General features: G+C 43.0%; 1 protein-coding gene across 1 annotated transcript in view; it reads left to right on the forward strand.

Annotated features, from left to right (window-relative positions):
- SOBP (sine oculis binding protein homolog) overlaps positions 1-26,577 on the forward strand; it is a 161,177-nt gene that overhangs the window by 77,018 nt on the left and 57,582 nt on the right. The window contains exon 5 of the mRNA XM_022553636.3: positions 15,611-15,706. Coding sequence (XP_022409344.1) covers positions 15,611-15,706 — 96 coding nt within the window. The remainder of the gene's footprint in view (positions 1-15,610; positions 15,707-26,577) is intronic.

A 26,577-nucleotide genomic window follows, 5' to 3' on the forward strand; every position in this document is an offset into this window, starting at 1 on the left:
CTTTTTGTTACTTTGGCTTTTTTGGCTAGTGTCACATCTTATAAGTCACAGTCTAGCTTCTCCTGTCCGTGTTTTTACTGCACAGAAGGTTTCCCAATTTGCAAGCGTTTGCAGCACGGCTGGGCCCGGAGATAAAACAGAATGTGTATGTAGTACAGCATGCATTCAGCTGACGCACAAGAGTCTTTCCACCATATGTAGCGTGCTTTTCCCCCGAGGTGCCACTGCCAGAACTGCCAGGAGTGCCTGAGTAAGTGGAGGAGAGACACCCGAACGCAATGCGGCACCAGGCCTTGCCACCTCCCTGGAAAGAGACCCTTGCTTTCAACACCCACCTGCATTTTTTACCCCCACCTTTGTTAGCTCATCTGTCCCACTCTTTTCCATTCACCTTACACAGTGCCCCTAACCTCATCCTGCCCCCTCAGCCTTGGTCCGGGGTGCCAGGCGTTGTTGAGGCCGGTGTGGAGTTCCGGTTGCCCTTCTGGTAGGAGAGGAGAGGTGTAATTAGCACTTACGCTAATGAGGATAACAAGACTGTGGTTAAAAACTCATCAGTTACAGAGGAATGACATGAGAGGAAAACCAGCTGATTTATTTTTTCTTCCCCGTAAATGTTTCTTGTCCTTCATCTCATGCAAAGCATAGCTTACCAAGCCTTTTTACAGGAAAGTAACATTAGTCTGGTCTTTATAGGTAAATCTTCTGGTGGAACTTCTTCTATGATAAGGAAAAAAAAAGATGAGAGATATAAGATAATTGTACTTTTCACTCCTTGTATCCTTTAGCTGAAGTAAACCAATTCAGAGAGTTTTTTGGTTAATTGTATTTTACTTTCATATTTGCTGCTGAAAATGTGAATCGTCACTACCTTTGGCTTTACTGGAAACTTGTTTGTTTGAAAGCATACAGTATTTCTGATCAAAAAATGTCCGCTCAACTCAAACTCAAACTGTCTTCGTGATCTGTATGTATCAGTGTAACATGGAGGTTATAGCCTCTCTCTTACTAAACCTAGTGTGGGTAACGAGTACTAGCCCTGCTTCCCAGATGGGAAACCAAGCCACAGGGCAGTAACTGCCTTCTACCTGTCCTTCAACTTCCTTAGCCGCCAGTCTGGGAGGTAGGGCTCCTCTACCCACAGGCCCTGCAACAGGAGGGGTTGGGTTATTATATTTGATGAAGCATAATAACAGTGCTATTATAATTGATCTGTTGTTACTAAGTCATTATCTCAACTTGCTACATTGATTTCATGTGATTTATTTGTAGACTTTCTTCCCCAGCATGTTAACAAATAACCTTTGGGCCAATCAAAAGTGTGATTTTTGTGCTTACATTGTTTGTGACTGCTGATGGATTTGCTACTGTTGACTGTACCACAACATAGAACGACACGTGTCTCCGTATAGGCTACCTGTGTGCTACCCCACCTTTCCCGAGCAGTAGGTCTGGGGAATTCCTTGCCTGGGAGGATAGGCTTGGAATGGCAGGGCTCTTGGGTTTTAGCATTGTCTCTTGTCACTGTGGGGTCTCAGGGAAGGTGATGTACACCATGGGGGGAAGAATAGGCTGATGGTAGATACTGCCCTGTTCATGTGGAAATCTGGGTGGGCAGGCGGTCAGGTTGGTGAGCACCTCTGGGTACTCAATGATAGGTGAGGGTGATGTGTTCTGGAAAGATCAAGGACAGGAAATGGTACGGATACTGAGTTGCCTGGGAGGTCCCACAGACCATCCGTGGTGGCCCTGTTGGAAGCTTCATTACTAAGGGCAGGGACCAGGGGAGAAATGTCCTGCATTTTAGCAAATTTATCGTGGAGTAGGAAAGGCTTCTTAGCCTCGGAGAGCATCCTTGGCTGGGGAGGAGCACATCAGAGCCTCTCCTTCAAGCCGTGTTTTATTTATTTATTTTAAATTTATTTATTTATTTTTGGCTGTTTTGGGTCTTCGTTGCTGTGTGTGGGCTTTTCTCTAGTTGTAGTGAGCAGGGGCTACTCTTTGTTGTGGTGCGCGGGCTTCTCACTGCGGTGGCTTCTCTTGTTGCGGAGCATGGGCTCTAGGCGCGTGGGCTTCAGTAGTTGTGGCGCTCGGGCTCAGTAGTTGTGGCACGCGGGCTCAGTAGCTGTGGCTCACCGGTTCTAGAGCGCGGGCTCAATAGTTGTGGCGCACGGGCTTAGTTGCTCCGCAACATGTGGGATCTTCCCGGACCAGGGCTCGAACCCGTGTCCCCTGCATTGACAGGCAGATTCTTTTTTTGTGTGTGTGGTACGCGGGCCTGTCACTGTTGTGGTCTCTCCCGTTGTGGAGCACAGGCTCCGGACGCGCAGGCTCAGCGGCCATGGCTCACGGGCCTAGCCGCTCCGCGGCATGTGAGATCTTCCCAGACCAGGGCACGAACCCATGTCCCCTGCATCGGCAGGCGGACCCTCAACGACTGCGCCACCAGGGAAGCCTGGCAGGTGGATTCTTAACCACTGCGCCACCAGGGAAGTCCAGGCCCTGTGTTTTAGAAGCACATCATCACTTTGCAATGGTGGCGACAGTCACACTGGGACTCGACTCTTATTCATTTGGTAATTGGTTATTTTAATACAAACTGTGACTAAGAAACATGATTACACACCTGTCAGTCATATGACGGGAAAGAGAGATGTCTGTGAGCAGGGGAACCGGCTGCATTTCCACCCGGGTCTCCGTGGAGTCTTCTCCATCAAAGATGTCATTTTTCATTTTTACCTTGAAACAAGACAGACATTATAGCTACTGCCTTGTCTGTATCATTTATAGGAATTGCTGCCACAGATACTAATCTAAACCAATTCTGATTGTATCTTTGTAGACATCAGATCCTAGAGCAGGAGGGCAGGATGTAATATAACGAAACAAATGAGCATAAACATTATATGGTACCTGTACAGCAGCTTCCTGCGACAGGGCAAGGGGTGGAAAGAAATGAAAGTGTTTTGTACAAGGAGGACATTTTACTTTAAGATGAAATAGATCAGTAAAATAAAAGAAAGCTGTTTCTGATTGTACAGGTGACTAAGTGGAGGAGGGGATTCTCACTTACGGTGAAGGGATTGCCAGGTGATTCAGAGTCCTGTCTAAGGGTTGGGAAGGAGGGATGATGTGTCCTAAAGATGAGGATAAACACAATAAGAAACAAACACAAAAAAACCTCAAAGGCAACAATATTGAACTGAATTTTAAAACAAATAAGGACCTAATAAGAGTTGCAACATTTAATTTAAAAAAGCCCAGGCCTTTTGAATAAGGAAATAATATTCACTCATTTGCACATTTTCTGAAAATGGTGAACCAAATATTAGATTGTTTGGAAATTCTTCCTCGTCTCTATTTGTCTGCTCCTATCCATCTTTGGTGAGGCCATTCAGTTTGGAAAGAGTGTGTGGTCACCATGTATACATGTCCAACCTCTGCTGAGCATTGAAATCAGCAAATGATACAGATGTCGTCTATCACTGAGTTAGAAACAAAGTTCATACAGGATGAAGTTAGTAGCTGGAAAATAGGGAATAAAGGGGGATGATGTGAATGGTAAAGAAGGGTACCAGCAATAAAACCTTGGTTGTTAATTTGGCAGAAGTGTGGGGAAGGTGGTGGAATTCAACATGTAGCAGTCTCCAGGAATCCCAGGCTGCTTATGTGGGTGGGAGCTGCCCAGTGAGGGTGGAAAGTTTCTTGACGGGGATGTTACTCATGAAACATAAGAGGAGATAAAGAGGTTAGAAAACAAAACGATGCCTTATTTGCAGAGGGCACAATGGGTAGTCAGATGGCAGAAGAGAGATAGAAACCGATGCTGTGTAGGGGGTTAGGATCCTGATTAGAGGGTGTGTTTATGCATTTCTAAAAGCCCTCAAACCTTCGCCAGTGTCTTCGCCTTTGCCTCTCGCTGCTGACCATGCCCTATAGCTGCCTGCAACTTGATTTTAATCAAGACTTTAATGATAAGAAAAGATACTGAGTCACTGTGGCCTTCCTGCCAGCTGAGTTTTTCTCTCCAGAAAAGAAGTGGACTTGTGAAATTTAAATAACTGTCGTCTATCGAGTTCTTACTCTGTGCCAGGCATTGTGTGGGACATGTGATGGATTTTCTCATTCAATCCTTGCAACGAATTTCTAAGCTGGATGTTATGTCCCCCGTTTTTATTGGTAGCGCCGGAAATCACACTCAGCTCGTTATTGGCACCAAATGGCTCTCCTCACCCCTTTCTGTACTAACTTCTTCAACCAAATGGCACAGGGGTGCTCAACCTTTGAGAATTTGCTCTTGCTTTTTCTTGGTTTTTACTTCCTCATAATTCTTGTGTGTTTATGAGAATATTTTCTACTCCTTACTTTTTGTGGTTTACTTTTATTTACCTTTCAAATTTATACTTATTTAAAAATCTAAATTTTAAATAGGATATAAACGTATGATATTCGACACTCCAGAAGGTGTATGGTTAGACCTTGGCAAGGGATCGTTTGTTCTATTGTTATCATTGAACTTCAAAAAGTAAAATGTGTTGAGCATGTGGGCTGAATACCATTCATTTTGGATACTTAGTTGTAGATGCTCAATGAGTGATGAATGAGTGAATGAGACCTCAGGAAAAAATTATGTAAATGCTCTTGTCATTGCTGTCTGTTTTCTGTGAAGTCACAATGCCACACAAAGTGGTTTGGTGTAAATTTGGAGTAGTGCAACCTACAGTTTATGAATTTGGGCAAAACATTTTAATATAATCCAAAGGGAAAGGTCTGTCATCCCTTAAGGCAAAGAAATGAATGAAGTTTCTTTATCACACTAGGATACTTGATTGCATTCTGCTTGTTATTATTAATAAAGGAAAGCTAATACTAGTAATAGTTACATCAACTCATCATTCTTATTCCCCTTTTACTATTTTCCACATCAAACTGTAGCAGTTTTATGTTCTATGCTTAGGCAAGAGCCACAAGAAGAGTTTTATGAGTTTAGAATCCCTTGTCCTTGAAAACATGTCTCAATCTATCTTTTTTTTTTTTTTTTTTTTTTTTTTTTTGCGGTACGCGGGCCTCTCACTGTTGTGGCCTCTCCCGTTGCGGAGCGCAGGCTCTGGACGCGCAGGCTCAGTGGCCATGGCTCACGGGCCCAGCCGCTCCATGGCATGTGGGATCTTCCCGGACCGGGGCACGAACCCATGTCCCCTGCATCGGCAGGCGGACTCTCAACCACTGCGCCACCAGGGAAGCCCGTCTCAATCTATCTTGATATCCAAGAAAAGATTTGGGCTCCCACTCTCACCTTAGGATCCCATAATCTTAAATTTGTAGGATGAAACCAAAATATAAGAGAGATTTGAAAACAAGCAGGCCCCCTAACGAGAAGTCCGTCAATTTCAAGGTTGTGTCCTTCCCCATCTCCATGCAGAGTTCCTCCTGCTGCTGTGCAAGACTCCTCGGCACACTCCCATTTCGATGTCCACTCCTCACCCTTTCTCCCCTCACATCCTTCCCCGTCTCTGCCCCATACCTCAAGGGCAGAATACTTGGAGAGGCCATTGCCCTCCATCTTGGTGGGCTCAGGATTTCGGTCTGCTCAGGCTTTGGCTGTCTTCTTGTTGCTTGTGTTGGCTGTGGTCTAGTAGACTGCCCCTCAGGCCCTTGTGGGGTGCCAGCTTCCGTGACGACCTCCATTTGAGCTGCGTCGGGCATCAGTGCTTCACCATGAAGAGGGGAGACCATAGGGCAAGATTTCCCTCTTTCCCACCAGGACCCACAGGGACGTTTGAGCCATCATTTCTCTGCCTTCCAAAAATGTCTGCAGTTTCTCTTGCTCATCGTCAGCCAGGCTTCCTCTGCTGGCTGTGCCGCTATGGAAGAGCCCCTGCGGTGTGGGGACAGGAGCCGGTGCCTGCTGTCGAGACACCTGCCAAGCTTTGTCTTTATCAGCTCTTTAGCTTTGGACAAGGTACTTAACTTGGCTACACTTCAGATTCCTCGCTGGCAAAATGGAGGTGGTAATGGTAATACAGACCTCATAAGGGTTTGGGGAGCTTTAATGAGCTGAAGTCTGCAAAATTCTCAGCATGGTGTCTTGGACAGCACAGACTTGAGTCTTGTGTTACTGTCAAAGTGACTTCTATATTGAGTTTTCTTCCTTTGTGGTAAGAGCCCTGTGAAGCGGTCATTGAGTTGGAAGTTCTGGAAGTGGTAACGTTCTCTCCAGTGCGGTCCAGTCTGTGGTCTGGGAACCTCCTTCCAGTGGGGTTACCAGTTATCTCATATCTAGAATCACACTGGGCAACTGAGATACCAGGGTGCAGAGGAACTGGAATAGTTTGGGAATTTTGGTACCAGAATGGTTGGGTGAGGGAGGGATTAAAGCAAATAGGGGGGAAGGGGGAGGGCCGCTCACTGTGCAGGGAGCCTACGCATCCCCTGTTCTCAGTTATTCTAAAAAGGGAGAGGACGTGGAGACCCAGGTCAGTTTTTGTCTTTTGTCACCTGGGCTTTGATTCCAGAATATACTTCCTGGAAGTATAATAACAATAAAAAGTAATAATGATAATAGTAATCACAACAGAGGAACAAGTGTTCACTGAAATTGTCATCCAAAAATGGACTTTAACCTGATACTCGGCTGTTGGCCTCGACAGGCCTTTCTGTCAACACCAATCAAATTCTGCGCAAATGGTTATCTCCTGTTTAAACATGCCACAGTCCCACCTTTTATTACCTCCATTCATCATCTGAAGAATGACTGGGCTTTAAAAACTAAGACTCCAGAGAGTGTTGTTTGAGCAGAGGTGGTTATTCGTGAAGCCTCTGTGCCGCCATCTTTGCATTTGGGTCCTCAGAGAGGCCGATTGGTCCTGGGGTTGGAAGCCAGGTAATTTACACTTTGTTCCTCTAAGCCTGATGGTGCCTCTGTTGACGGGTCAAGGTTCACGTGGATTGTAATTGGAGCTGTCGGGAGGACCATCCTGTTCAGAATCTCATTCTGACTTCATGATCTAAAAGACCCGGGGGCAGAGCCCATGGATCGGTCACCCTGTCCTTCTTCTTTGCTTGCCTCCTCCACATAAATCACAGCACCGCTCCAAGTCAGTCAGAACATTTGTGTGGACAGTGCACAGTGACAGTCAGGGTTTTACACCTAGTCCTGGTCTTTCTTCTTCATGTTCAGGCCAATTTTCAATCTTTACACACATTGCATAATTCACAGTTCTGTTTCTTGCTAAAGAAATCGTATCTTTAAGACAAATTGTACTTGGGGCACCATTATTGGATGCTGACCGTATAACTGTCCCAGGCCAGAGCAGTGACCAGAGTAACCCTTCTGTGGCTGTCCAGAGTGGAGGACCAGAGTGGACGGTCCAAAGCTAAGTCCATGAGGGACTGCAAGCTCCAGGCAGGCCAAGTGCACAGATCAAAGGGCCCAAGGCAGGGCTAGAGTCAAGGGTGAGAGTGGAAAGCTGGGAGTGGTATGGAAGTGGACTCAAAGCCAGAGCTGGTAGGGAACCAGTGACAAGAGTGCAGGCTGATTGCTGAGATCAGCCTCTGGGTCTCTACAGTCCCGCTCTGCAGGTTAGTGGGCACCCAGGGGACGGGGTTGACTGCGGCTTAGCATGTGAACTGTCCAGAGAAGATGTAGGCAACCCTGTTGTATCTGGACCTTGATTATGGCATTTCTGTGGTTGCTGGTCAGAGAAAAGAAAGTCATCTGTGATTCTCTGCCTTCTGTTTCCCCTCTAGGGTCCCAGGGTAATAGATGCAAATGAATAGCGAAAAGCCAAATGGCGGGCTATGGGCAGAGGTGGGAGAGGGGGAAGGGGAGCAGTCAGGAGTCTGGATAATCCACTGTGGATCAAGGGTCCTGGGATGATCAGAAGCTGACTGGAATGTGATGGTGATGTCGCTTTAGCTGAGAATTGAAAAGAAGGGGCCACATGCCCCAGCTGCCGGGTCTTACATGTGGTCACTTTGAAAAAACAGTTCTTACCAAGCAAAGACACTCAGGTGACCTGACAAAGAGCAGTGCAAGATGAATCCAGAAGGGTCACCTGTTCGCTAAAGAAAAAATAGATTTTAAAAAGGAAAAACAAAAACAGGGATTTCAGAACCACTTAGCAACTGCTCTGATTATTCCAGACACAGCTGTAACGTGCTGGATTGAGGATGATATATTTTAGTCCGTGTGGTAGCTGTATTTCAGGATGATGTGGAATCTGTTGCCGTAACTGTCATGCAATCCATTAGGGCCCTGAGTGAGGGCAGTCATTAATCAGGCGCGAGATCAGCCCTGTAGCCTCATACACTCGCAGGTCTGAGCAGCTCTGACCTGACGTCGTTTAAGGAGATGCTCATGGAGGCCATAAACATGATTCGATTCCCATTATCGTCATCTTGCGTGTTTGTTACCGTTATTCTTTGAAGACTCGAAATTGGCTATTAAAAATTTATGATACATATAAAGGTTTGTATGGAGTGAAAAAAGAGCAGCAGCAAATAGGTCCATCTCATCCATCAGAGATGTGTGAGCTGTCAGAGGGGCCTGAAGAGGTATGGAGAGAGCCCCTCTGCTTGCCAGTTGAGGAGGATGGAGAATTAGGAGGAACTTCGCTGGGGGAAACAGCTTCTCCCTTGGCCCACATGCTAAGTGGAAATTTAAATACATTTTGTTAAAAGAGCAAAGTAAAGCAGCACTGCTGCAGAATCCCATAGTCAGTCTTCAGTGACAAGCTAATGAAAGGGAGGGCAAAGGATCGGGATGCAAAGATTGGTAGCAACATGAATTGAGCAGATGCCTGGCTCCGCACATTGAAGTTTCTGGGTGCCTGGAGTATCTCCAGAGCAGGGAGCCTGATGCCACGTGGGAGTCCTCGGTCTAGAAAGAAAGCTCTCTGCCCAGGCTGCATGCACACACAATCCTGTCCATGACCCATCTGCCTTCTGGTGTTCAGTGACTTGAATATGTACCTACGTAGAAACAACCCATCTGTAGAGGTAGGCAGCTCAGAGTAGAGAAAAAAGGGCACTTCTGGGTCTTACCTTAAGGAAGGGCAAAGGATTAATGAATCCATTCAACATATATTTATAGGATTGTTATACAAGGTACTCACTGAGCATGGGGGCTTCATACATAATGCACCGTCTCTGCCCTCAGGCGTTTCCATTCTGGTAGGGAAGGTGAGAGAGGAGTCCTAACTGGGGTGAGTTACACCAAGGAGTCCCAGATGGACTTGGGGCACTATGACTAGGTGAGATAAAGAAACAGGGAGCGAGGCACCAGGTTGGTTGATCTAGGAACGGAATTTGGGGGATGAGAGTTTCGTAGGCAAAGACCAGAGGTTAGACTGATCTTTGTTAGGCAAAAGTCAGTCCAGGTGGGAGGTGGAGGAGAGAAACATATGGGACAAAAGGATTATTGGCTAAAGTCCAAATTGAGTACAGGATCTTCAGGCTAAGACCCTAGTGTCTAACCAAGTGGGAGGGACACTAATCAAGTTGGGCAGAAGTTCACAGAATAGTCGGTGATGGTCCAGGTGTGAGGCAGATGACGTCAGAAAGCTCCAGCAGAGGCCTGCTGAGACTCAGTATGGAGAGTTCTCCTCGGTTCAGGGGCAGAACATTCACCTCTGGGGACTGGGTTTCAAGGCAGAATGTCCAGTTGCTAGGGTTAAAGGATAGGGACTCATTCATTCATTCATTCTCTCACTCACTTACCATTTATGGAGCCTTTATAATATGCCAGGCACTAGATGAGGCCCTAGCGATTTGCAGCTGAATTGACCACAGTTTCTGCACTCAAGGACCACACAGATTAGTGGGGAAGGCAAACACATAGATGGTCCTAGTACAGTGCAATGGAGGGAGTGGATATAGAGAGACAGAGGGGTACAAAGCCCAGGTTAGACCAGGAGGAAGAGGTCTCACGTGGGTTCCTAAAGGAGCTGCAGTCTGAATGAAGGCTTAAAAGATGCCTAAGAATCTTCCAGGAGAAGGGTGGGGGAGGAGAGATGGAAACTGGTTTTACCCTGAGGAAATGAGGTAAGGGACAGGAATCCAGTTGAAGGGAACAGGTCTTTCAGTCATGAAGAGTTGGGCCACTGAGATGAGAGTAACTTGGCGGTACCTCAAGTGGAAGCAGGAGCTACTCCGGAGGCCTCCCTGTGCTTGTCCAGCCCAGGGCCAGCACTGGCTGAACTTCACTGAGCGGCAAAGAAACTGGGCTGTTGTTTACGTCAAGTCCACAGAGATGTTTGTGACATGCTGAAAGGCCACATGTGGCAGCTGCCATTTATTCCTCTCTTTGCTTCCTCAAGACCGTGTGTATAGACATTCAACAAAGGAAGTTCAGACCAGAAATGGTACACCAGAAAATGAAATTCCAAGGGTTTTCAGAAGTGGTCTCCCTGTGATAAATGCAATTTATCTTGAATTTTGAAAAGAAATTCTATTGCTTCTGATTCCAAAAATTAGTTATAAAATCTAAAAAGTTTGCTCTAGAGCTCTGTATCTCTAAGCGTACTCCTGCAACTTTGAGATGCACTATTTTTGATGTTCCCAAGTCTAGTCACCGCAGCACATGTGTGAGCTGACACGTGCTACATCTGCTAAAGGGTTGGAAAGCAAAGTCTGGAAGCTCTACAGCGCTCCCCCGAGCTCTGATTCCAGGCAGAACCTTTTCTTGTTTTCCAAAGAAGTTCTGAAATCACAATGACAGGGAGGTGTAAAGTCCCATTCCTCACAGGGAGGTATTAACTCCCAAGCCTAGTTATCTTTCCACTTAAATGGCAACAGTGTTAACCTTTTCATTGAGTCAGAAACATTGCACTTTTCTGGGATGGGCCAGTGGAGCTGTTTTTAGAATGTTCCACATTTTCTAAAGGAATCCTCCAGAGGAGAAAAGATGCTGATCTTGCTTGGATATGCACATGGCACCAAGGCTTTAGCCCAAAGGAATAAGTGGATTCTTTGAAAGAAGAAATAAAGTTTGCTGAATGTAAGAATCAAAATTTAAAAAGTAAATTAGTGATGATTCACAGGGAAAGAGAGGTGAAAATAAAGTTTGTTTAAGCCAGAGGTGTTTGAGGTAGAGAGAAAATTAGTCTTAGTTTCTCACATTATCTATTATGCTAGGCATGGCGAGATGGGGAATTCCCCTTGCAGTTTAACTGAAGGACTTTAAGTTTTATTTCTATTCCATGGCAAGAAGTGAAGCCTTCTTACAATAATAGATCAAAAATGCACCTTTGGTTTGACAATCACATTTGCAGTAAAATGTGAAAAAGTTTCCCATTTGCTTTTCCCCATAGTTGGCATAAATCTCTAGCATATTAGTCAGAATAAAGCTGTTGAGAATAAGACCCATGGAGAGAGTTAGTTCATCATGATGTGTTTTGACATTCCTTCTGTCAGAAGTGGTCACTTTATTTATTTATTTAAATAAATTTATTTATTTGTTTGTTTTTATTTTTGGCTGCGTTGGGCCTTCGTTGCTGCGTGAGGATTTTCTCTAGTTGAAGCAAGCGGGGTCGCTCTTCGTTGCGGCGCGTGGGCTTATTGTGGTGGCTTCTCTTGTTGTGGAGCACGAGCTCTAGGTGTGCAGCCTCAGTAGTTGTGGCACGTGGGCTCAGTAGTTGTGGCTCGCAGGCTCTAGAGCGCAGGCTCAGTAGTTGTGGCGCACAGGCCCAGTTGGTCTGTGGCATGTGAGATCTTCCCGGACCAGGGCTCAAACCCATGTCCCTGGAATTGGCAGGCAGGTTCTTAACCACTGTGCCACCAGGAATGCCCAGAACTGGTCACTTTAGAACAAAGTCAGACATCAACACCGGTTTCCTGGCCCCGGTGGATACCACGAACTGGTGGTGGGGTGGTCCGCCTCGACACAGGCCATTAGAGGAGGCACAGTCCTTGGAGAATTCCAGAACAATAATGAAACCAGCTGAAAGTTGGTCTGCTTTGTGTTATTACCGTGAGCAGTGATTCTGAGCAGCTTCAGTGTTTACATACCCTCCCTGCAGGGGTCGTGGACTCCCTCTGTCTACCTGCATGGTACGCCATTGTCTGCCACCCATAATGGGGCAGATGCAGAAAAAGGCAATGGCTTCAATATACAAATGAATCTGAAGTGCTGAAATGAATCTGCGCGTGTAGGGTAAAGAAGTTCTAATGGATTTTGTCTAACGTTGCCACAAGTTGCTGTGGAATGATAATTAAACTCGTTCCTACAGAGCGCTTACTATGCTCCAGTCGGTGGCTGGGGCCCACGATCCAATGGCGAGAAGCCAAACACCATCCTGCCCTTAGAAAGCTTGCAGCCTGGTGGGGAAGACAAAAGTTACAGCAGCCAGTGTAAGGGTGCACCTGTGTCAGGCCTAAGAGAGGGCAGAGTGGAGGTATTTGACTTGGTTAGTGAGGTTCAGGAAGGCCTTTTTGAGGAAGAGGTATAGTAGTTCTTCCAAGATTATTTGTCACACCAGAAACTAAAAATAAATAAAGAGAATTTTTTGCTTACAAGCAGCTAGTCATGAAATCTCTAAATCTTTGGAGTAAACCCCACTGCTGGAGACACATCCCGTATCCTCCTAGTGTTGCATAGCTTTTCACTCCAGTGGGCCTGGGGCCTGGCTGGAGGCCATGCTGACAAGTCTGCTCAGGGCCCCCTCTCAATAACCCTCCTCCAGGCACACTCCTTACATCAGTGGTTCTTGGGCTGCCTGTACATTACTACCATCTGAGAGCTTTAAAAAAAAAAAAAAAAATCCATGTCGAGGCCCCACCCTGGACCAGTTAAATCAGAATCTTGGAAACATAGTGGGGAGGGGGAGTTCAGGCATCAATATGTTAAAAAAAAAAAAAACACCCCAGATGATTCTCATATGTAGCCAGAGCAGAGAACTACTGCCTTAGATGAATGCACTTAATTTCACTTAGTCCAGTAATAATAATTTAAAATTTTACATTAAAAAACTTGAGAATGCAAAGGGAATTACGTCAGTGAGAGGTGTGTGAGTGCTTGTGTGTGCACACACACGTGAGGGTGATGGTGCTTGGTCTTCTTGCATGTCATATGCTTTCCGTCTCTGTGGCATGTGGTGGAAACACAGCGAATGGCTGGAGGATGGAATTTCTTGGACTCAAGAATCAGGTTGATTATCAGAGGCAGACCGTTCCAAGCTCCATGGAGTGTGATGCAGAGGCAAATACACGGTTTAATAAAGAAGCAAATTTCTGCCTTTCTGTCTCCACTTCTAATCACTCCAGCCCTCCTCTCCTTTCTCTTCCACTGCTGTTTTATTTACTCTCATAAATTATGAGACTTTATATAAAATCCTGTAGCCCCTTTGAGGAAGCACAGTCAAACCTTAATGGGTTTTTTTGCCCTTTAAGAACATAAAAAGCATTATGAGCACCTTACATGTAAGTGGAATGAATATATTTTTGCCACTAATGTTGAAAATATCCCCAGGCATCTGGTGTGTATGAATGTGTATACATAGTACATGCATAATAAACATCTTCCACCTTATGAATATTTATACACAAGATACATATATATTGAATATAGACATACATATGTAAATAGTAGCCCTTGTAAACTATATGCCAAGTATGTTTCCAAGCATATGCATCATAGTGCATCAGGAATATAATAAACCTACCACCAAGTTTAGCATATTTTGAGGTGGTGTCTTCTACAGAGTTGTGGTAGGGTCTAGTTACTAACCATGTATGGGTTTCTTTTCATCACTGAATGTTTGTTAAGCACCAACTAAAAGTAAGGCGCAAAAAAAAAAAAAAAAAGTAAGGCGCTGGGCATAGTAGAGTAAGAAAGATGAAATAGATGTGGTCCCTGCCTTCAAGAGACCTGCACCTCACAGAGCGCCTTAAAATTCACTTAAGAATCTGACATGTTTGCTACCCATTGGCATCTTATCGCTTTTTATACAGCTGCCTTTTATGTATACACTGTGCTTTAAAATGGGCCCCATTTAAGGCTCTATTGGCTTAAACACTGATGTAGCTGCCTAGTAGACCTGATGCTGTGAGAAGAAACATCACTGGTTTCAGTGCCTTGATTGGACGTGAGCATGCTTACACATTTTTTCTGTCACACATAGTCCAATCCTGCATTTTTATTTTACTCTGATTTGGTAGAGGGGGGGATAAAAGGTAAAATTAAAAGGCACCAAATCCCAGAGATGTTTGTAAATCTCAAAAATACTTTTTGTAACCCCAGTATTACTACCATGACAGCCCACTTCCAAATTCCATCAGTTCCCTCCCTGCAATAAGTGACAGAAGCCTTTATGAAAGGCAAGCTGTACATTCTAAAATGTACAGAGTGGTGATCCCTTTCTAAAACGACAATCCCCAGTCTAGCTGAGAGCTCTGAGTGATACTTGTCAGGGGCAGATTTCACGCCATTAAAAGAGAAACAATACATCAGCGCTGTCATCGCTATGCACAGATGTATGCTCATTGTTTTCTCCCCCTCAGTCCATACATCACAACAGGTAGTTCTCAGCTGTTCCCCTGGTGCCAGACATACATTTTATCTAAAGAGACAGCAGATAGAACTACCTGCTGCTTCCTGTGCGGCTCTCCCTGTGTTTCTCTCCCTTCTCCTACTTCACTTGGGCTTTTTAAAATCAGCTGGCAGGGAGCCAGGAGCTCATCATTTTAATGCAGTGCAAAATGGAATATGCATAATTATATGCAAGCCATATGTGAGGGAGACAGCTCAGCTGTGAATTTCAGGAGGCCAGGAAAGAGAGAGCAGTTAGGGCTGAGATAAGAGGAGTGCTGAGCATGAGTGCAAGTGTCACCCAAATGAATGGTTTAATGAGTGTGCTGCAGACACGCCTCCTTTCACCTACCTCTTTCTTCTCTCCAACTCCAAACCAGAAACCAATGGAGATTAGAAAGGGAAGACTGTATGCAAGGGGTATTGCTAATGGGTTCTGTTAATGTCTCCATTTAAACTTCAGCTTTCTTAATTAACAGTGTAGATGAAAATAACCAGTAACTTTTAATGCAGCTTCTTAATTAAATCTTTTTTTTTTTTTTACTGCATTTGATTGAAGAATCATTGTTCTTACTAGATCATTACTCCTTTTAGATCTTTATTTAAAAATTGAGGGGAATCAGTTTATCTCTAATAATATTACAATGCAAAATATAACTCTGCAAATTGCTTTTCTTATGGCCTTGCTATTAGAATTTTTTAAAAGTGCATTATCTAGAGATTGCTTAAGCATGCCAAAAAGTTTAAACACGTATGTATGTCATATAATCCTAAATGTGCAACAAAAGTCACTGGAAGTCTGAAGTGTTGGTAATTTTCAACAAAATTATTTGCTTTTGGTTTGTTTCGTATCACTTTAAATATTACACCACAATGAATTTGCATGTTCAAACTGAACTATGTAAAGAAAAATAAATCCCAAATTTTGATACCTAAAAGGCGTACTGCGTATTTAAACAAATTTCTTATTAATGTTGTGATTTCTGGATTCCCGTTTGTTTAATGAACTGAGCTGTTATGCTTTTAGCTTTTTTTCTTCCATTATTTGTAAGTCCCTAAATAGGCCATTATATTTCCCTTCAGGCTAGAGATGAAGATGGACATGCTGAAAATTTTCCCCAGCAGCACTATGCTAAGGAAACTCCAAGGCTTGCCTTCAAGAATAACTGCGAACTACTTGTAAGAATAACATACTTACAACAAGTCTAGAATGTTACTTTAGCACAGTGAAAACAGTTTTTGAAAGGGTTTGTTCATTATTACATAAGTTTTGAAGTATTATAGTTTTTCTGTATAGAGTTCTAAATGCTAATTCTGATATCACTGAATATTAATTATAAGATCTCAACTTGTTTGCAAATCTTTTGTATCTGATTATAGAGCTTGGATGGCCCTGTCTTTATTAGCTTGTTCTGTATAGTAGTTGATAAGCAGCCATTTGGAGAATGGCTAGTAAAGTTAAAAATACAGAAAAAGACAGTTGATGTATGTAGCTTGGAAAGAAAAAAAAAAAAATCCCATCCCCATCCCTCCTCCTACTTCCTAATTGTACACTATTTTAGGAGACAACATGGTAATATTTTGTTCTGCTAGGAAAGATAGCAGAGTTGACACGCAGTACTCCCTTTAGAATTCAAGTATTCCTACACTCTCTTGCCAAACTCAATCAGGCGCTTTCTCTCTCCTATGTAGAAGTCAAAGCAGCGACAGGATGCGGGGATGTTTCCAAGTCGTGAGAGAGAGGATCTCAGCTGTGACAGGGACTCTGTTCCAATGCAGGGTTAATTTGCTGTTCATTTTAGCATTTATAGCGAGACAAGATGAAAAGCGAGCAGGAATGCCTATTATATTTCTATTAAATGAATCTGTTGGGACCTAATGTTCTTGATTAGCTTTTGAAAACGAGTGCTCTGCAATGCATTTTCTGTTTACCTAAAGTAAACAGAGAATGAATTGTCATTTATTTAGAGATTCAAACACTGCTTTTGAAAATGAAGCTTTATGAGGGATCTAGCTATGTTGTCCCTAAATGTTCTTTTCTTTTCAATTGCATTAAAGCAAAACATTTGCTCCAACTAAATGAAAACACTGAAAGAGAATGAGGATGCTCACTTGTTACATTTTGAGGTAGTCTCTTTTTCTGTTTAGTTTTTTGGCCTAACAGCACAGCCCTGCCAGGTCTCTGCATTAGGAAATCCCACATGTAACAGTCTTTGGACTTAGCTCTGATACCAACTGTTCATTAAAAACAAAGTGTCCAAAGAGCAGGAGAGGAGAGAAAAATACAGTTCTTTCTCATTCTAGCCACAGTAGCTGGATGTTGACAGTAAGAAACTCCTTCCCACTCCACAGTTTGCATGGTTTACAATAGCATCACTTATTCTGTGTGTCGTCCCTTCACCAACCAATCCACAGGCAAATTTGTTGCTTATGAGTGCAGGTTTTTTCCCTGAAATTTTAACTCACCTTATGTTTTATCTTAGGGCTCTTAAACCTCCAGGCTTGCTAGCATTACCTGTTTGGGGGAAACCCTTTTCTTTCATTTTCATTTTAATGTTTTACTCCGTAACTCTGATTTTCTAGCAGAAGACTATAGGGGCCATTTATACTATGTTTTGGTATCAAAATGCTTTTGAGAGTAGCTTACTTCTTTTTAGAGATATTGTTAAAACTAATATGCCATATTTGATTTTTTTTCCTATTTATTGGAAAAATGAATGTGCTTGAGTTCTGGTTGTGGTCAGTTTATACTGGAGAAAGTAAAACATATATGTGAATATCTTTTCCAGCTATCTTTAGAGAAAATATATGTTTAGTCATTGCTGTGCTTAAACACGATATTGTGTTGGCAGTAGTTTTGAGAGATTGGTACAATCTTTGTCCTTTTAGTCGCTGTTAGAAATGCTTTATTTCGGTCAGTACACTTTCTTGTGATAAAAGAAAAAAAAAGAAATAGAGAGAAAAAACAAGTAAGCTTATTTCTCCAAGGAGAATTGTAATTTTTTTCAGTTGCAAGAGAAAGGATGGTGTTCGGCTGGTTATGAAGCCCTGAGAAGTTATGCTTCTATATGAAAATGATTTGTTCATTCATAAGAGAGAAATAGGAAGTCCTTGGAGTTTTCTTAGTGCAGCTTAGGGCAAATTTTAAAAAGACTTGGTGAGAGAAGATTGCAAGCCCCACTCCAAAGGGCTTTTCTTACCTTAAGGGTGGGTCTGCCATCTTACATGGTTCGCTGGAACAGGGGTGGCTTTAGAAAGTGGAGGAGCTCTTTGGAAGATGGTGATGGCTCTTGGGAGAAAGCCTTGAGGGCACAGGTTACTTCCAGGCTCCCAGGTGATCAGGAACACATGGCTGGAAGGCTAACCCTCTGGGCCACAGGTGCTGACAGAAAGTGCCCTGGCCAGGTAGATGGGACATGGCCTCTGACTTTATAACTGACTATTGATTGTCTCTGCTTCTTGGAAGAGGAGGAATATTAAGTAACCTAAACAAAAGCAAAGTAGAATCGATTCCTAGAATACACAAGTGTGTGTAATCTGAAGGCACTGACAAAGAAAGCATTGGCTGATAGAAAAACCTGCTATGTGACTGTCGATTTCCTGTAGGTATTGCTTTGCCCATTTAAATCTCAAACTGTGATACACTTAATGTACAACACAGATGACTAGATATTTAGCTTGGTGGCCAAGATTCTTTGGTTGGTGACTGTGTAGCAGTTTCCTTATGCTTTTTATTAATTTTGAAAATGCAAGGCTGTCAAGATGAGTGGCATTAGATAAAACTTGAGTATTAGTTGATATATCACAATTCACTGTGGCCCCATCTACCTCTTCATAGGTAGATGTATGTACACACACACACACACACACACACACACACACACACCCTCCTCAGGGTCTTTTGCTGGCTTAAGTTTATGACCAAAGCAAATAGCTTTCAGTAAAAGAAAATGTGGGAAATTCACCTCACTTTAACAATACAGCATCATGGCTTATGAGAGCCCAGAAGAGGGAACACTTAGAGCCAGCCTCAATGACCAGCCCTTGTCCCAAATCCCAACTCTGTTGCCAGTCCCTTTACCATTATTGCCTCATTCTTTTGGGACTAGAAGGCCTTCTCATTTCCCCTATTAAAACGCTCATATTGATGGTGGGAATTGCATTAAGAGCCAGAGTGGAAGGAGGACCTAAATCACACCTCTCTTAAGCTAGTACTTGCTCAGTTCTTGAAAGCCACCTGGAGCAACACCTAGCAGAAGTATAGCATAAGCTGAGTCCTTGGAGGGAGAAGACTTCTAGCTAGAAAAAAGGGAACGTTGAAAGAGTTTGGGGAAGGAATTGAAGACAATTGAGCCCCAAGTGTTCTTAGGGGACAGAGAGCATCACTGTATTCAGGAAGAAGGTTAAAATATGGTCAGAGGTTAGCAGCAGTCAGTGTGGTATAATTTGGTTGGAAAGAACCCGGGTTTAGGAAGTCTGAAAGGGGAAATAAGAGAAAGGAAACTCAAGAGGAGAACAGCCTGTCTTCCTTAGTTCCAGATTCCCGGGTCATCACCTAGACAAAGTTTGGCTCCTTTTGGCTTTTCCCTACTCTGTTGAGGGTGGGAATTTTGCAGAGGAAAGGGGAGGGGGCCCTTAGTTGGGAAGCTAAATAAAAATAGCATCGGAGAATAATTCTTTCTTCTTTCTGAAAGAAGAATTCATTCTTTACAATGCCAATGTAGGGAGAAGATGAAAACTATTTCAGTTTTGTGGCCTTGTGAATAGAGCTGGTGGAGAGGAGAGTGGCCTAGGCAGCTCTGTGGGCTGATGTGTCCATCTTATTTCCTTGTGGAGGCAGCAAGGTGGATTATAAGAGTTGTATATCGCCCTTAGGCAGAACTGCTCTGTATTAATGCAGTGTTCAATTAACAAGATATTACTGATCATCTTCTATGTACAAGGCATTTTACTAGACAGTGCTTTGGAGGTTCACAAATAGAAAAAGACACAGTCCCTTCCCTGAAGGAGCTTACAATTCAGTAGGAAGAATAGGCATATGCAGTATTGTTAACCATCAGGAATGTGGGCCCTCCTGTCTTCCTGAAAGTTAGAATTTTGTCTCAACTAGACTTTATACCATATCACTCTGGTGGTAGCTAAGGATCATAGGCACAAAGGCTTAATATTTATGGTGATACATCTGGCATCATATCACATTGGACCCCCGTTTCGCCTCTTGGACCTCTTTGCATTTCAGATATTCATCTGTACAATGTGATAATAAAAGGGTAATAGCCTCAAAGGATATTGTAAGGATCGAAAGTGATGACATATCGAAAGTGCCTGGTACATATAACATTCAGTATATATTCACTGCTATTATCATCATGCTTCTTTTTTTCATGATTATTATCATTACACAGTGAGCTGTGGCCCTAGAGAGCACCAACAAAGTTCTGGAGTACAAAGGAGGAAGAGATTATTTCCACATGCCATAATTAGAGACTTAACAAAGGAGGATACCTTTGATCTAGGCCTTACGTGGGTTGGATTTTCTATAGTCGGAGCTGGGGTATAAGGGAAGGGGTCATTCCAAGCAGAGGAAATAGCATGGGCAAAGGCAAGGAGGTGGGAAAGTACAGCCCAGGTGACTCACACCTCATTTGACAACTAAGTTGGCTGGAGTATAGGGTACCTGAAGGATACAGGGTGAGCTGGCAGGCCGGCCCATTTGCAGAGGTCTAAATAACTGACACCATCCTTTCAAGTCTAGACTTCAGTAGTTCTGCTTCATGGAAATTCCTAGTACTTCTGTGGATTAAAAAAAAATTATGATGGAAAACTCCTAACACATACAAAAGTAGAGAGTCATATAATGAACCTCCATGTACTAACAGTTATCAACTATTAATCTTGCTTCACCCACCCCTTTACCCATCCCACCCTTTTATTCTGCTGAAGTATTGTGAAGCCTATATGCTTTTTTGTTTGGTTGGTTTTGTTTTGTTTTTTTGTAAAGACTAGCACACCACTTCTCTGGCTATGAAGAATCCATTAAGACTGAGTAAACTGGGAATTAGAGCTTTGTGACTATGTATACATAAAACCAATGAATCTTGGTTATGCAATATGCTTTTCCCTCCCTGCTCAGCACAGCCTTGTAAGGCTTGGACGATCAGATGGAGTTTTTTTTTTGTTTTTTTCTTTGCTGTACGCGGGCCTCTCCCCGCTGTGGCCTCTCCCGTTGCGGAGCACAGGCTCCGGGTGCGCAGGCTCAGCGGCCATGGCTCACGGGCCCAGCCGCTCCGCGGCATGTGGGATCCTCCCGGACCGGAGCACGAACCCGTGTCCCCTGCATCGGCAGGTGGACCCTGAACCACTGCGCCACCAGGGAAGCCCTCAGATGGAGTTTTAAAAACCCTTAAGGTGAAAGACTTGCCATAATGCTAGCGATGACTTGAGTCTTCTTTGTTCTTCTATATTTTAATTTTTCTGTCTTTTTTTATTGATGTACAGTTGATTTACAATGTTCTGTTAGTTTCTGCTGTACAGCAAAGTGATTCAGTTATACATATGTGTACATTTTAAAAACATTCTTTTCCTTTATGGTTTATCACAGGATACTGAACATAGCTCCCTGTGCTATACAGTAGGACCTTGCTGTTCATGCATCCTATATAGAATAGTTTGCCTAGGCCCCTAGTTTTAAATGTGTTTATTTAAAAATAAGATCAGATCTCTTTGCAACCCAGCCCCTCTCACCAGTACATGTTGGCCTCATCACGGCAGTGAGGGGGAATTCTGGATTGCTGTCAGATATTAGCAATTGCTAGGCCTTTCTGGCTAGATCATGGAATCTTAATGAGAACCCCCAAAAGGTGATACAAACAGCCACATTTCACTTGAAACTCGATAGGCTTTTCAAAATAGGTATAATTGACCAAAGACCTCCCTTAACACTGCTAGTCTTGCGGAAAGCCAGATACATGACCCAGCTCAACTTGAATTGACACACTGTTTCTTTGCTGTTACAACTGAGCAGCCCAGGCACTGAGAATTAAAATTCATGGTGACACACTTGGACTCCCATCACATCAAATAAAATATAATATGATGTATGTGTATGTAGTATGCTGTGTGCCCGTTTCCCGAAATAGTAATTGTAAAAGCCCCAAAGGTGTAAAATGACCCAGAAATCCCCAGGGATTGGTTGCTGTCTAGAGAGAGTTGGCCTATCCAACCATTTTTTTCTACCTACCCTCCGGATCCCTTTACTCTGGAGCTATTCCTGTGTTCCCACAGTTCTCTGAACTATTTTTTTTAAAGAAAAATTGACCATTTTAGAAAGAAGAGGACCAATCTTAGACTGAACAAGGGTCAGTTCCAATAGAGGTGGCACCATTATGCTCTCCATCTAGACCATCTGGACTTTAACACAGGCAGAGGAGTGGATTCCACCTGAGTTGTCCTATTTCACCTGCACATTCCTGTTTCCATCTGTGCTGTTGTTTCCCCTGCTCTCCAGCTGGCTCTGCTGCTTCTCTCTTTCTCTTTGTAGCCCCTTGGCTCCCATTGGTGCCATGGTCTTGTGATTTAGAGCCTTTTTCTTCTCCTGTACAAAGACCCTCTCCCACAAAGACCGTCTCCCCTCACCTACCACCCATGGAAACCCTATTTTAACTGTCCCTTTTTAGTTTCTTTCTTTGGGGGAGAAGCTGTCTGCAGGAGGGCTGGAGTTCCCCTGCTTCTGCTCTGCTGTAGGTACTCTGCTTGGGATTAGATTTGATTGGAGACCCTTGGTCCCCTGCATGCTCCCTTTTCCAAGGCATGGAGATCTTCGCCTTTCCCATTCCAGGGCCATTGTGCAAAAAAGGTCAGAGGCATATGGTTTGGTGTTCATTCTGGCTTACATGAGCAGTCCATCACACAGTACCTCACAGTGGTTCTTGGAGCCAGAGAGAGGTATTGAGGACCATGTGTTCTCCAGGGGAGGCACTGTGGTATAGTGGGTAAGAGTGGCTGTCCCAGTCCCTGCTCTGCAGACACGCCAGCTGTGCAAGCTGGGCAACTTTCTTACCTGCCCTGAGCCTCAGTGCCTGTATCAATACAATGAAGATAAATATAGTAGCTGCCTTGTAGGGTTGTTTTCAGGAGTAAATGAGATCATGTATATGAAGCACTTAGTGCGCCTGACACCTACTAGGAAAAAGTTCAATAAGCAGTAGTCTTATTACTAATAAAATGGATCTAGGAGGTGGCATTAGTTTAAACAAAATCTTCAGGCAAATGCTGGAAGTACCTGCCTTTATTCTCTAATGAGAGTCTCTTTCCAGTGGGGTCGGATAGAGGCCCATAGGTAATATTTTAATTTAGGTCAAAACTTCAGAGAAACCCTTGAACATCCACTCACTTGCCTATTTATGCCGAGGGCACTAGAGATGCCTGTTGGCTGCGTAGCAAATGTTGCTGATTTGTGAGGTACTAAAATGTTGGAGTACTTTTTCAAAGAAGAATTTAAAACTTCCAGAAAATAGTACGATGTTGGGGTAAAGAGCTTGAGCTCTTGAACCAGACTATTTGGTTCAGATTCAGGAGGCTCCACCACTCCACCCACTGGCTGTGTGACCTTGGGCAAGTCACTGAATATCTCTGTGCCCATGTCCTTGTCTGTAAAATAAGGACAACAATCCTAGGTATCCTGTAGGGTTGGTGTGAGGTCTGAACGAATGAATACCCCTATGACGCTTAGAACGGTATTCAGCAAATGGTTGGCATTCAATTGAGGTTGTTGTAATTATGATTATGGTTATTTCTTTCATGGCTGCATACTTACTAGCACATCATAGAATACCATTGACCAAATTTTCTAGCAACAGATTATCTGAAAGTCGTATTTATATTTGCATGCAAAAGCCACAATAATTCCTTGTGAACAATGAGAGGGACAAAGGTGCTTTATGCAGACAATTCTTATAGCTAAGCTTTTTAAAAAAATATATAACTGTCCAGGAAGATTCTACGTGATCCAAGACCCCTTCATCTTGCTCTCCCCTTTAATACTAAAATTGTTAATCTTAGAAATATACAACTAAGAAAATAAATGCAAAGCAAAGGAAAAATATAATTTACACATGTAAATGTCTGCGGTAGCAAATGGATGTGCCTCTGATAAGCCTGTTAAGGGAAGGAGACAAGAAACCATCCTTTGTGGGGCGCCTCCAACGTGCCATTGTGCTTGGTCTTTACAGACCCTTTTTTAGACCCTGTACGCTCTATACCTTTGCTAGTAGATATTGTTATTATTGTTTTACAGATGGGGAAATTAAAATTCGGGGATGTTACGTTCCTTGCCCTGGGAGAGAGGAGGGGATCTAGTGAGCAGGCGCAGAGCCTAGATTTGACCCACATCTCTCTGACCTGTGCTCAGGCCAAGACACACTGCCACCTTCTCAAGGTAGGGACCAGGTCTGATACATTCTTCCATCCCAGGGCGAGAGAAGGGGTTCAATCTATGTTTGTGACATGAAGGAATTAAGCAATTAATCCAGAATCGCTCTTTGTAGCTTCTTTATGGTAACAATTCTTTGGTAGAATTCGGAAGCCAGAAAGAACATCTGTGGGAATGTTAGGAAGGGGAGTTTATTCAGAAAGGCATGTCAGTGTTTGAGAATTTCCAATGAATACTAAATTATAGGGAAAGGAACCAAAGTATATATATTTTTAAATTTGGTACTCTATAGAAAATATAATTTTCAATGTGTTATAAGCGTTTGAGTGGGTTTTTAAAAATCTGACAGCAATAGATGATATATGATAAATGTTAAATCTTCTTTTGAAGATTTTGATTCTTTTTACAATCAGTAAGGCCGTTTCAAAAAAGGCTTGGCCTCTTTCGATTTGATGGGGTTGTATTCCTCGGGGTGAACTGATCTATTGCCTTCAAGACTTCCGGCCATCAGGTAGCATACTGGAGTTAGGGGTCAGTGACATTTTCCCTCATTGTTTTAATTGCTAGAACTGAACAATTACCCAAAGTACCAAAGAGAATTCACCTTTGATGGCTTGATAGAAACTCTACATCATATATCGAGCAAAGCCAGAAAACCAGATAGGATATCAATTATCAATATAAAAGTGCCTAAGAAACCAGCCAGAACTAGTATTAATCATATTTGGTCATATGCTTGGTTTATGGCTAGAAGAACAAGCTAATGAAAGTCTCTTGGGAGAAAAAGGGAAAGGGAATAAAAAGTATTTGGACTTGAGAAGAATGACATATATGAGTAATAAAGGAGGCAAGAAATCGGAGATGGGGATGTGGGGGTGATGGGGGACCGGTGAGAGGAAATTTCAAGAGAAGAAGAAAGATAGAGAAGAATGACATATATGAGTAATAAAGGAGGCAAGAAATCGGAGATGGGGATGTGGGGGTGATGGGGGACCGGTGAGAGGAAATTTCAAGAGAAGAAGAAAGATAGACGGCCATGATTAAATGGCAAATAAGCAGGTTCAGGCAAATAAGGTCTTTAATGTGTTTTCTCATTGAATTTGGCTTAAGCGTCTTTTGTAATAATGTTTTTTGTACACTTCCTACTCTTCTGGTTTGAGGCATCAGACTCTCCATGAGGGCTGTCTTCCCAGCTTCTCCTCCTTGGCCACGTACAACCAGAAGTTGAGATAACCCTCTTTTAAGTCCAGATGAGGCTCCCCTAGCTGAGAGCTCTGTGAGGCAAGACCTTGGTCTTTCCTCACTGTACCCCTGAGAACCATGCTTGCCTACCCCATATTTTATGACTCCAAGCTCTCACTGCCAAGGGCCCAGGTTCAATCCCTTGTCGGGGAACTAAGATCCCGTGTGCTGTGCAGAAAGGCCAAAAAAAGAAGGGGGATTGCATGTTACAGTTGATGACTTGTCATTTTTTTCATTGGCAATGTTTTTTCCTAATGGTATAAAATAATAGCATCTTAACGATCAGTGGTGATATAGATTCAATGATCTGTGGACATAGGTGCTCAAAAATTATTGTTGGTTGAACGCATGCAATAACATATCCCCCTGGTTCTAGTTCACGTAAAAACGAAATGCTTAAGGTTGGGTCTGGGTTGTGCATTGGCCACGGACAAGGTGGAGTGGAGGGTTGGTCTGTGGTTGTCTTGGCTGATAATTTTACTGCTGTATCCTTTCCCTTCAGTGGAGCTGATAGATGGCTTTGTTCATAATTTCAAGGGAAATGTTGAACCAGTTAAGACATACTCCCGATAAGCCAGGTTTAAAATAATAAGCAGTACTTTTGCCTTAATTATCCAGAAAAGTGCTTAGTGTTCTACTTTGGATTGCATATCCATCAATATTTCTCTTGAAAATCCATGAAGATACATTGGTGGAGAAGCAATGGTTTCTCTCTCTCTCTCTCTCTCTCTCTCAATAGAACGAGCTGTAGATATCCATTAGGATAAAAGTGTGGGTTTTTAAAATAAATCAGGATAAAGTGTGGGTTTTTAAAATAAATCAGGATCTTTTTACCCATCATCATCACCAACACCATCATCTCTTAGAGAGGTTCCCAATCTACAGAAGAGACAAGTACACATAGATAATAGTAATAGTACACTTCAAATTTGATAATCCACCTTCAGGATATCAGCTAAGTTACACCCTATATTTAACTTTGTGAAATACTCTGCTGTTTTATAGTGTTCAGATCTCAATATAGTTTGGTTTCCTCTGAATGGAAAATTTGAATCTGATTCTGATATTGCAGTAGGATCTGTTATACTCTTCTTTGTGTGAACACAGAAGGGGAAAACCACATAAACATTTTTAAATGTCAAAGCCTGAGATGGGAAGGGAGGCGATATTTAATATTGAGCATATGCTAGAATAAGGCCTTCAAATGAAAAGTATCCTGATTATCAAGATACATGAAATACTTTGGGGTCTCCATTATATAGCCATTTCAAGCAGTGGTGTTTTTAACTTCTAAATTGTCTGATAAATGTGTTAGGACAAAAATGGTCTAAACACTAGTTTTGGCTTAGCGAAATATTTATATATTTGCCAGAGAGCT

The sequence above is a fragment of the Delphinapterus leucas genome, chromosome 12, assembly GCF_059928025.1.
Source record: "Delphinapterus leucas isolate spDelLeu-1000000601 "Yukka" chromosome 12, BTC_Dleu_Yukka2, whole genome shotgun sequence".
NCBI lineage: Eukaryota > Metazoa > Chordata > Mammalia > Artiodactyla > Monodontidae > Delphinapterus > Delphinapterus leucas.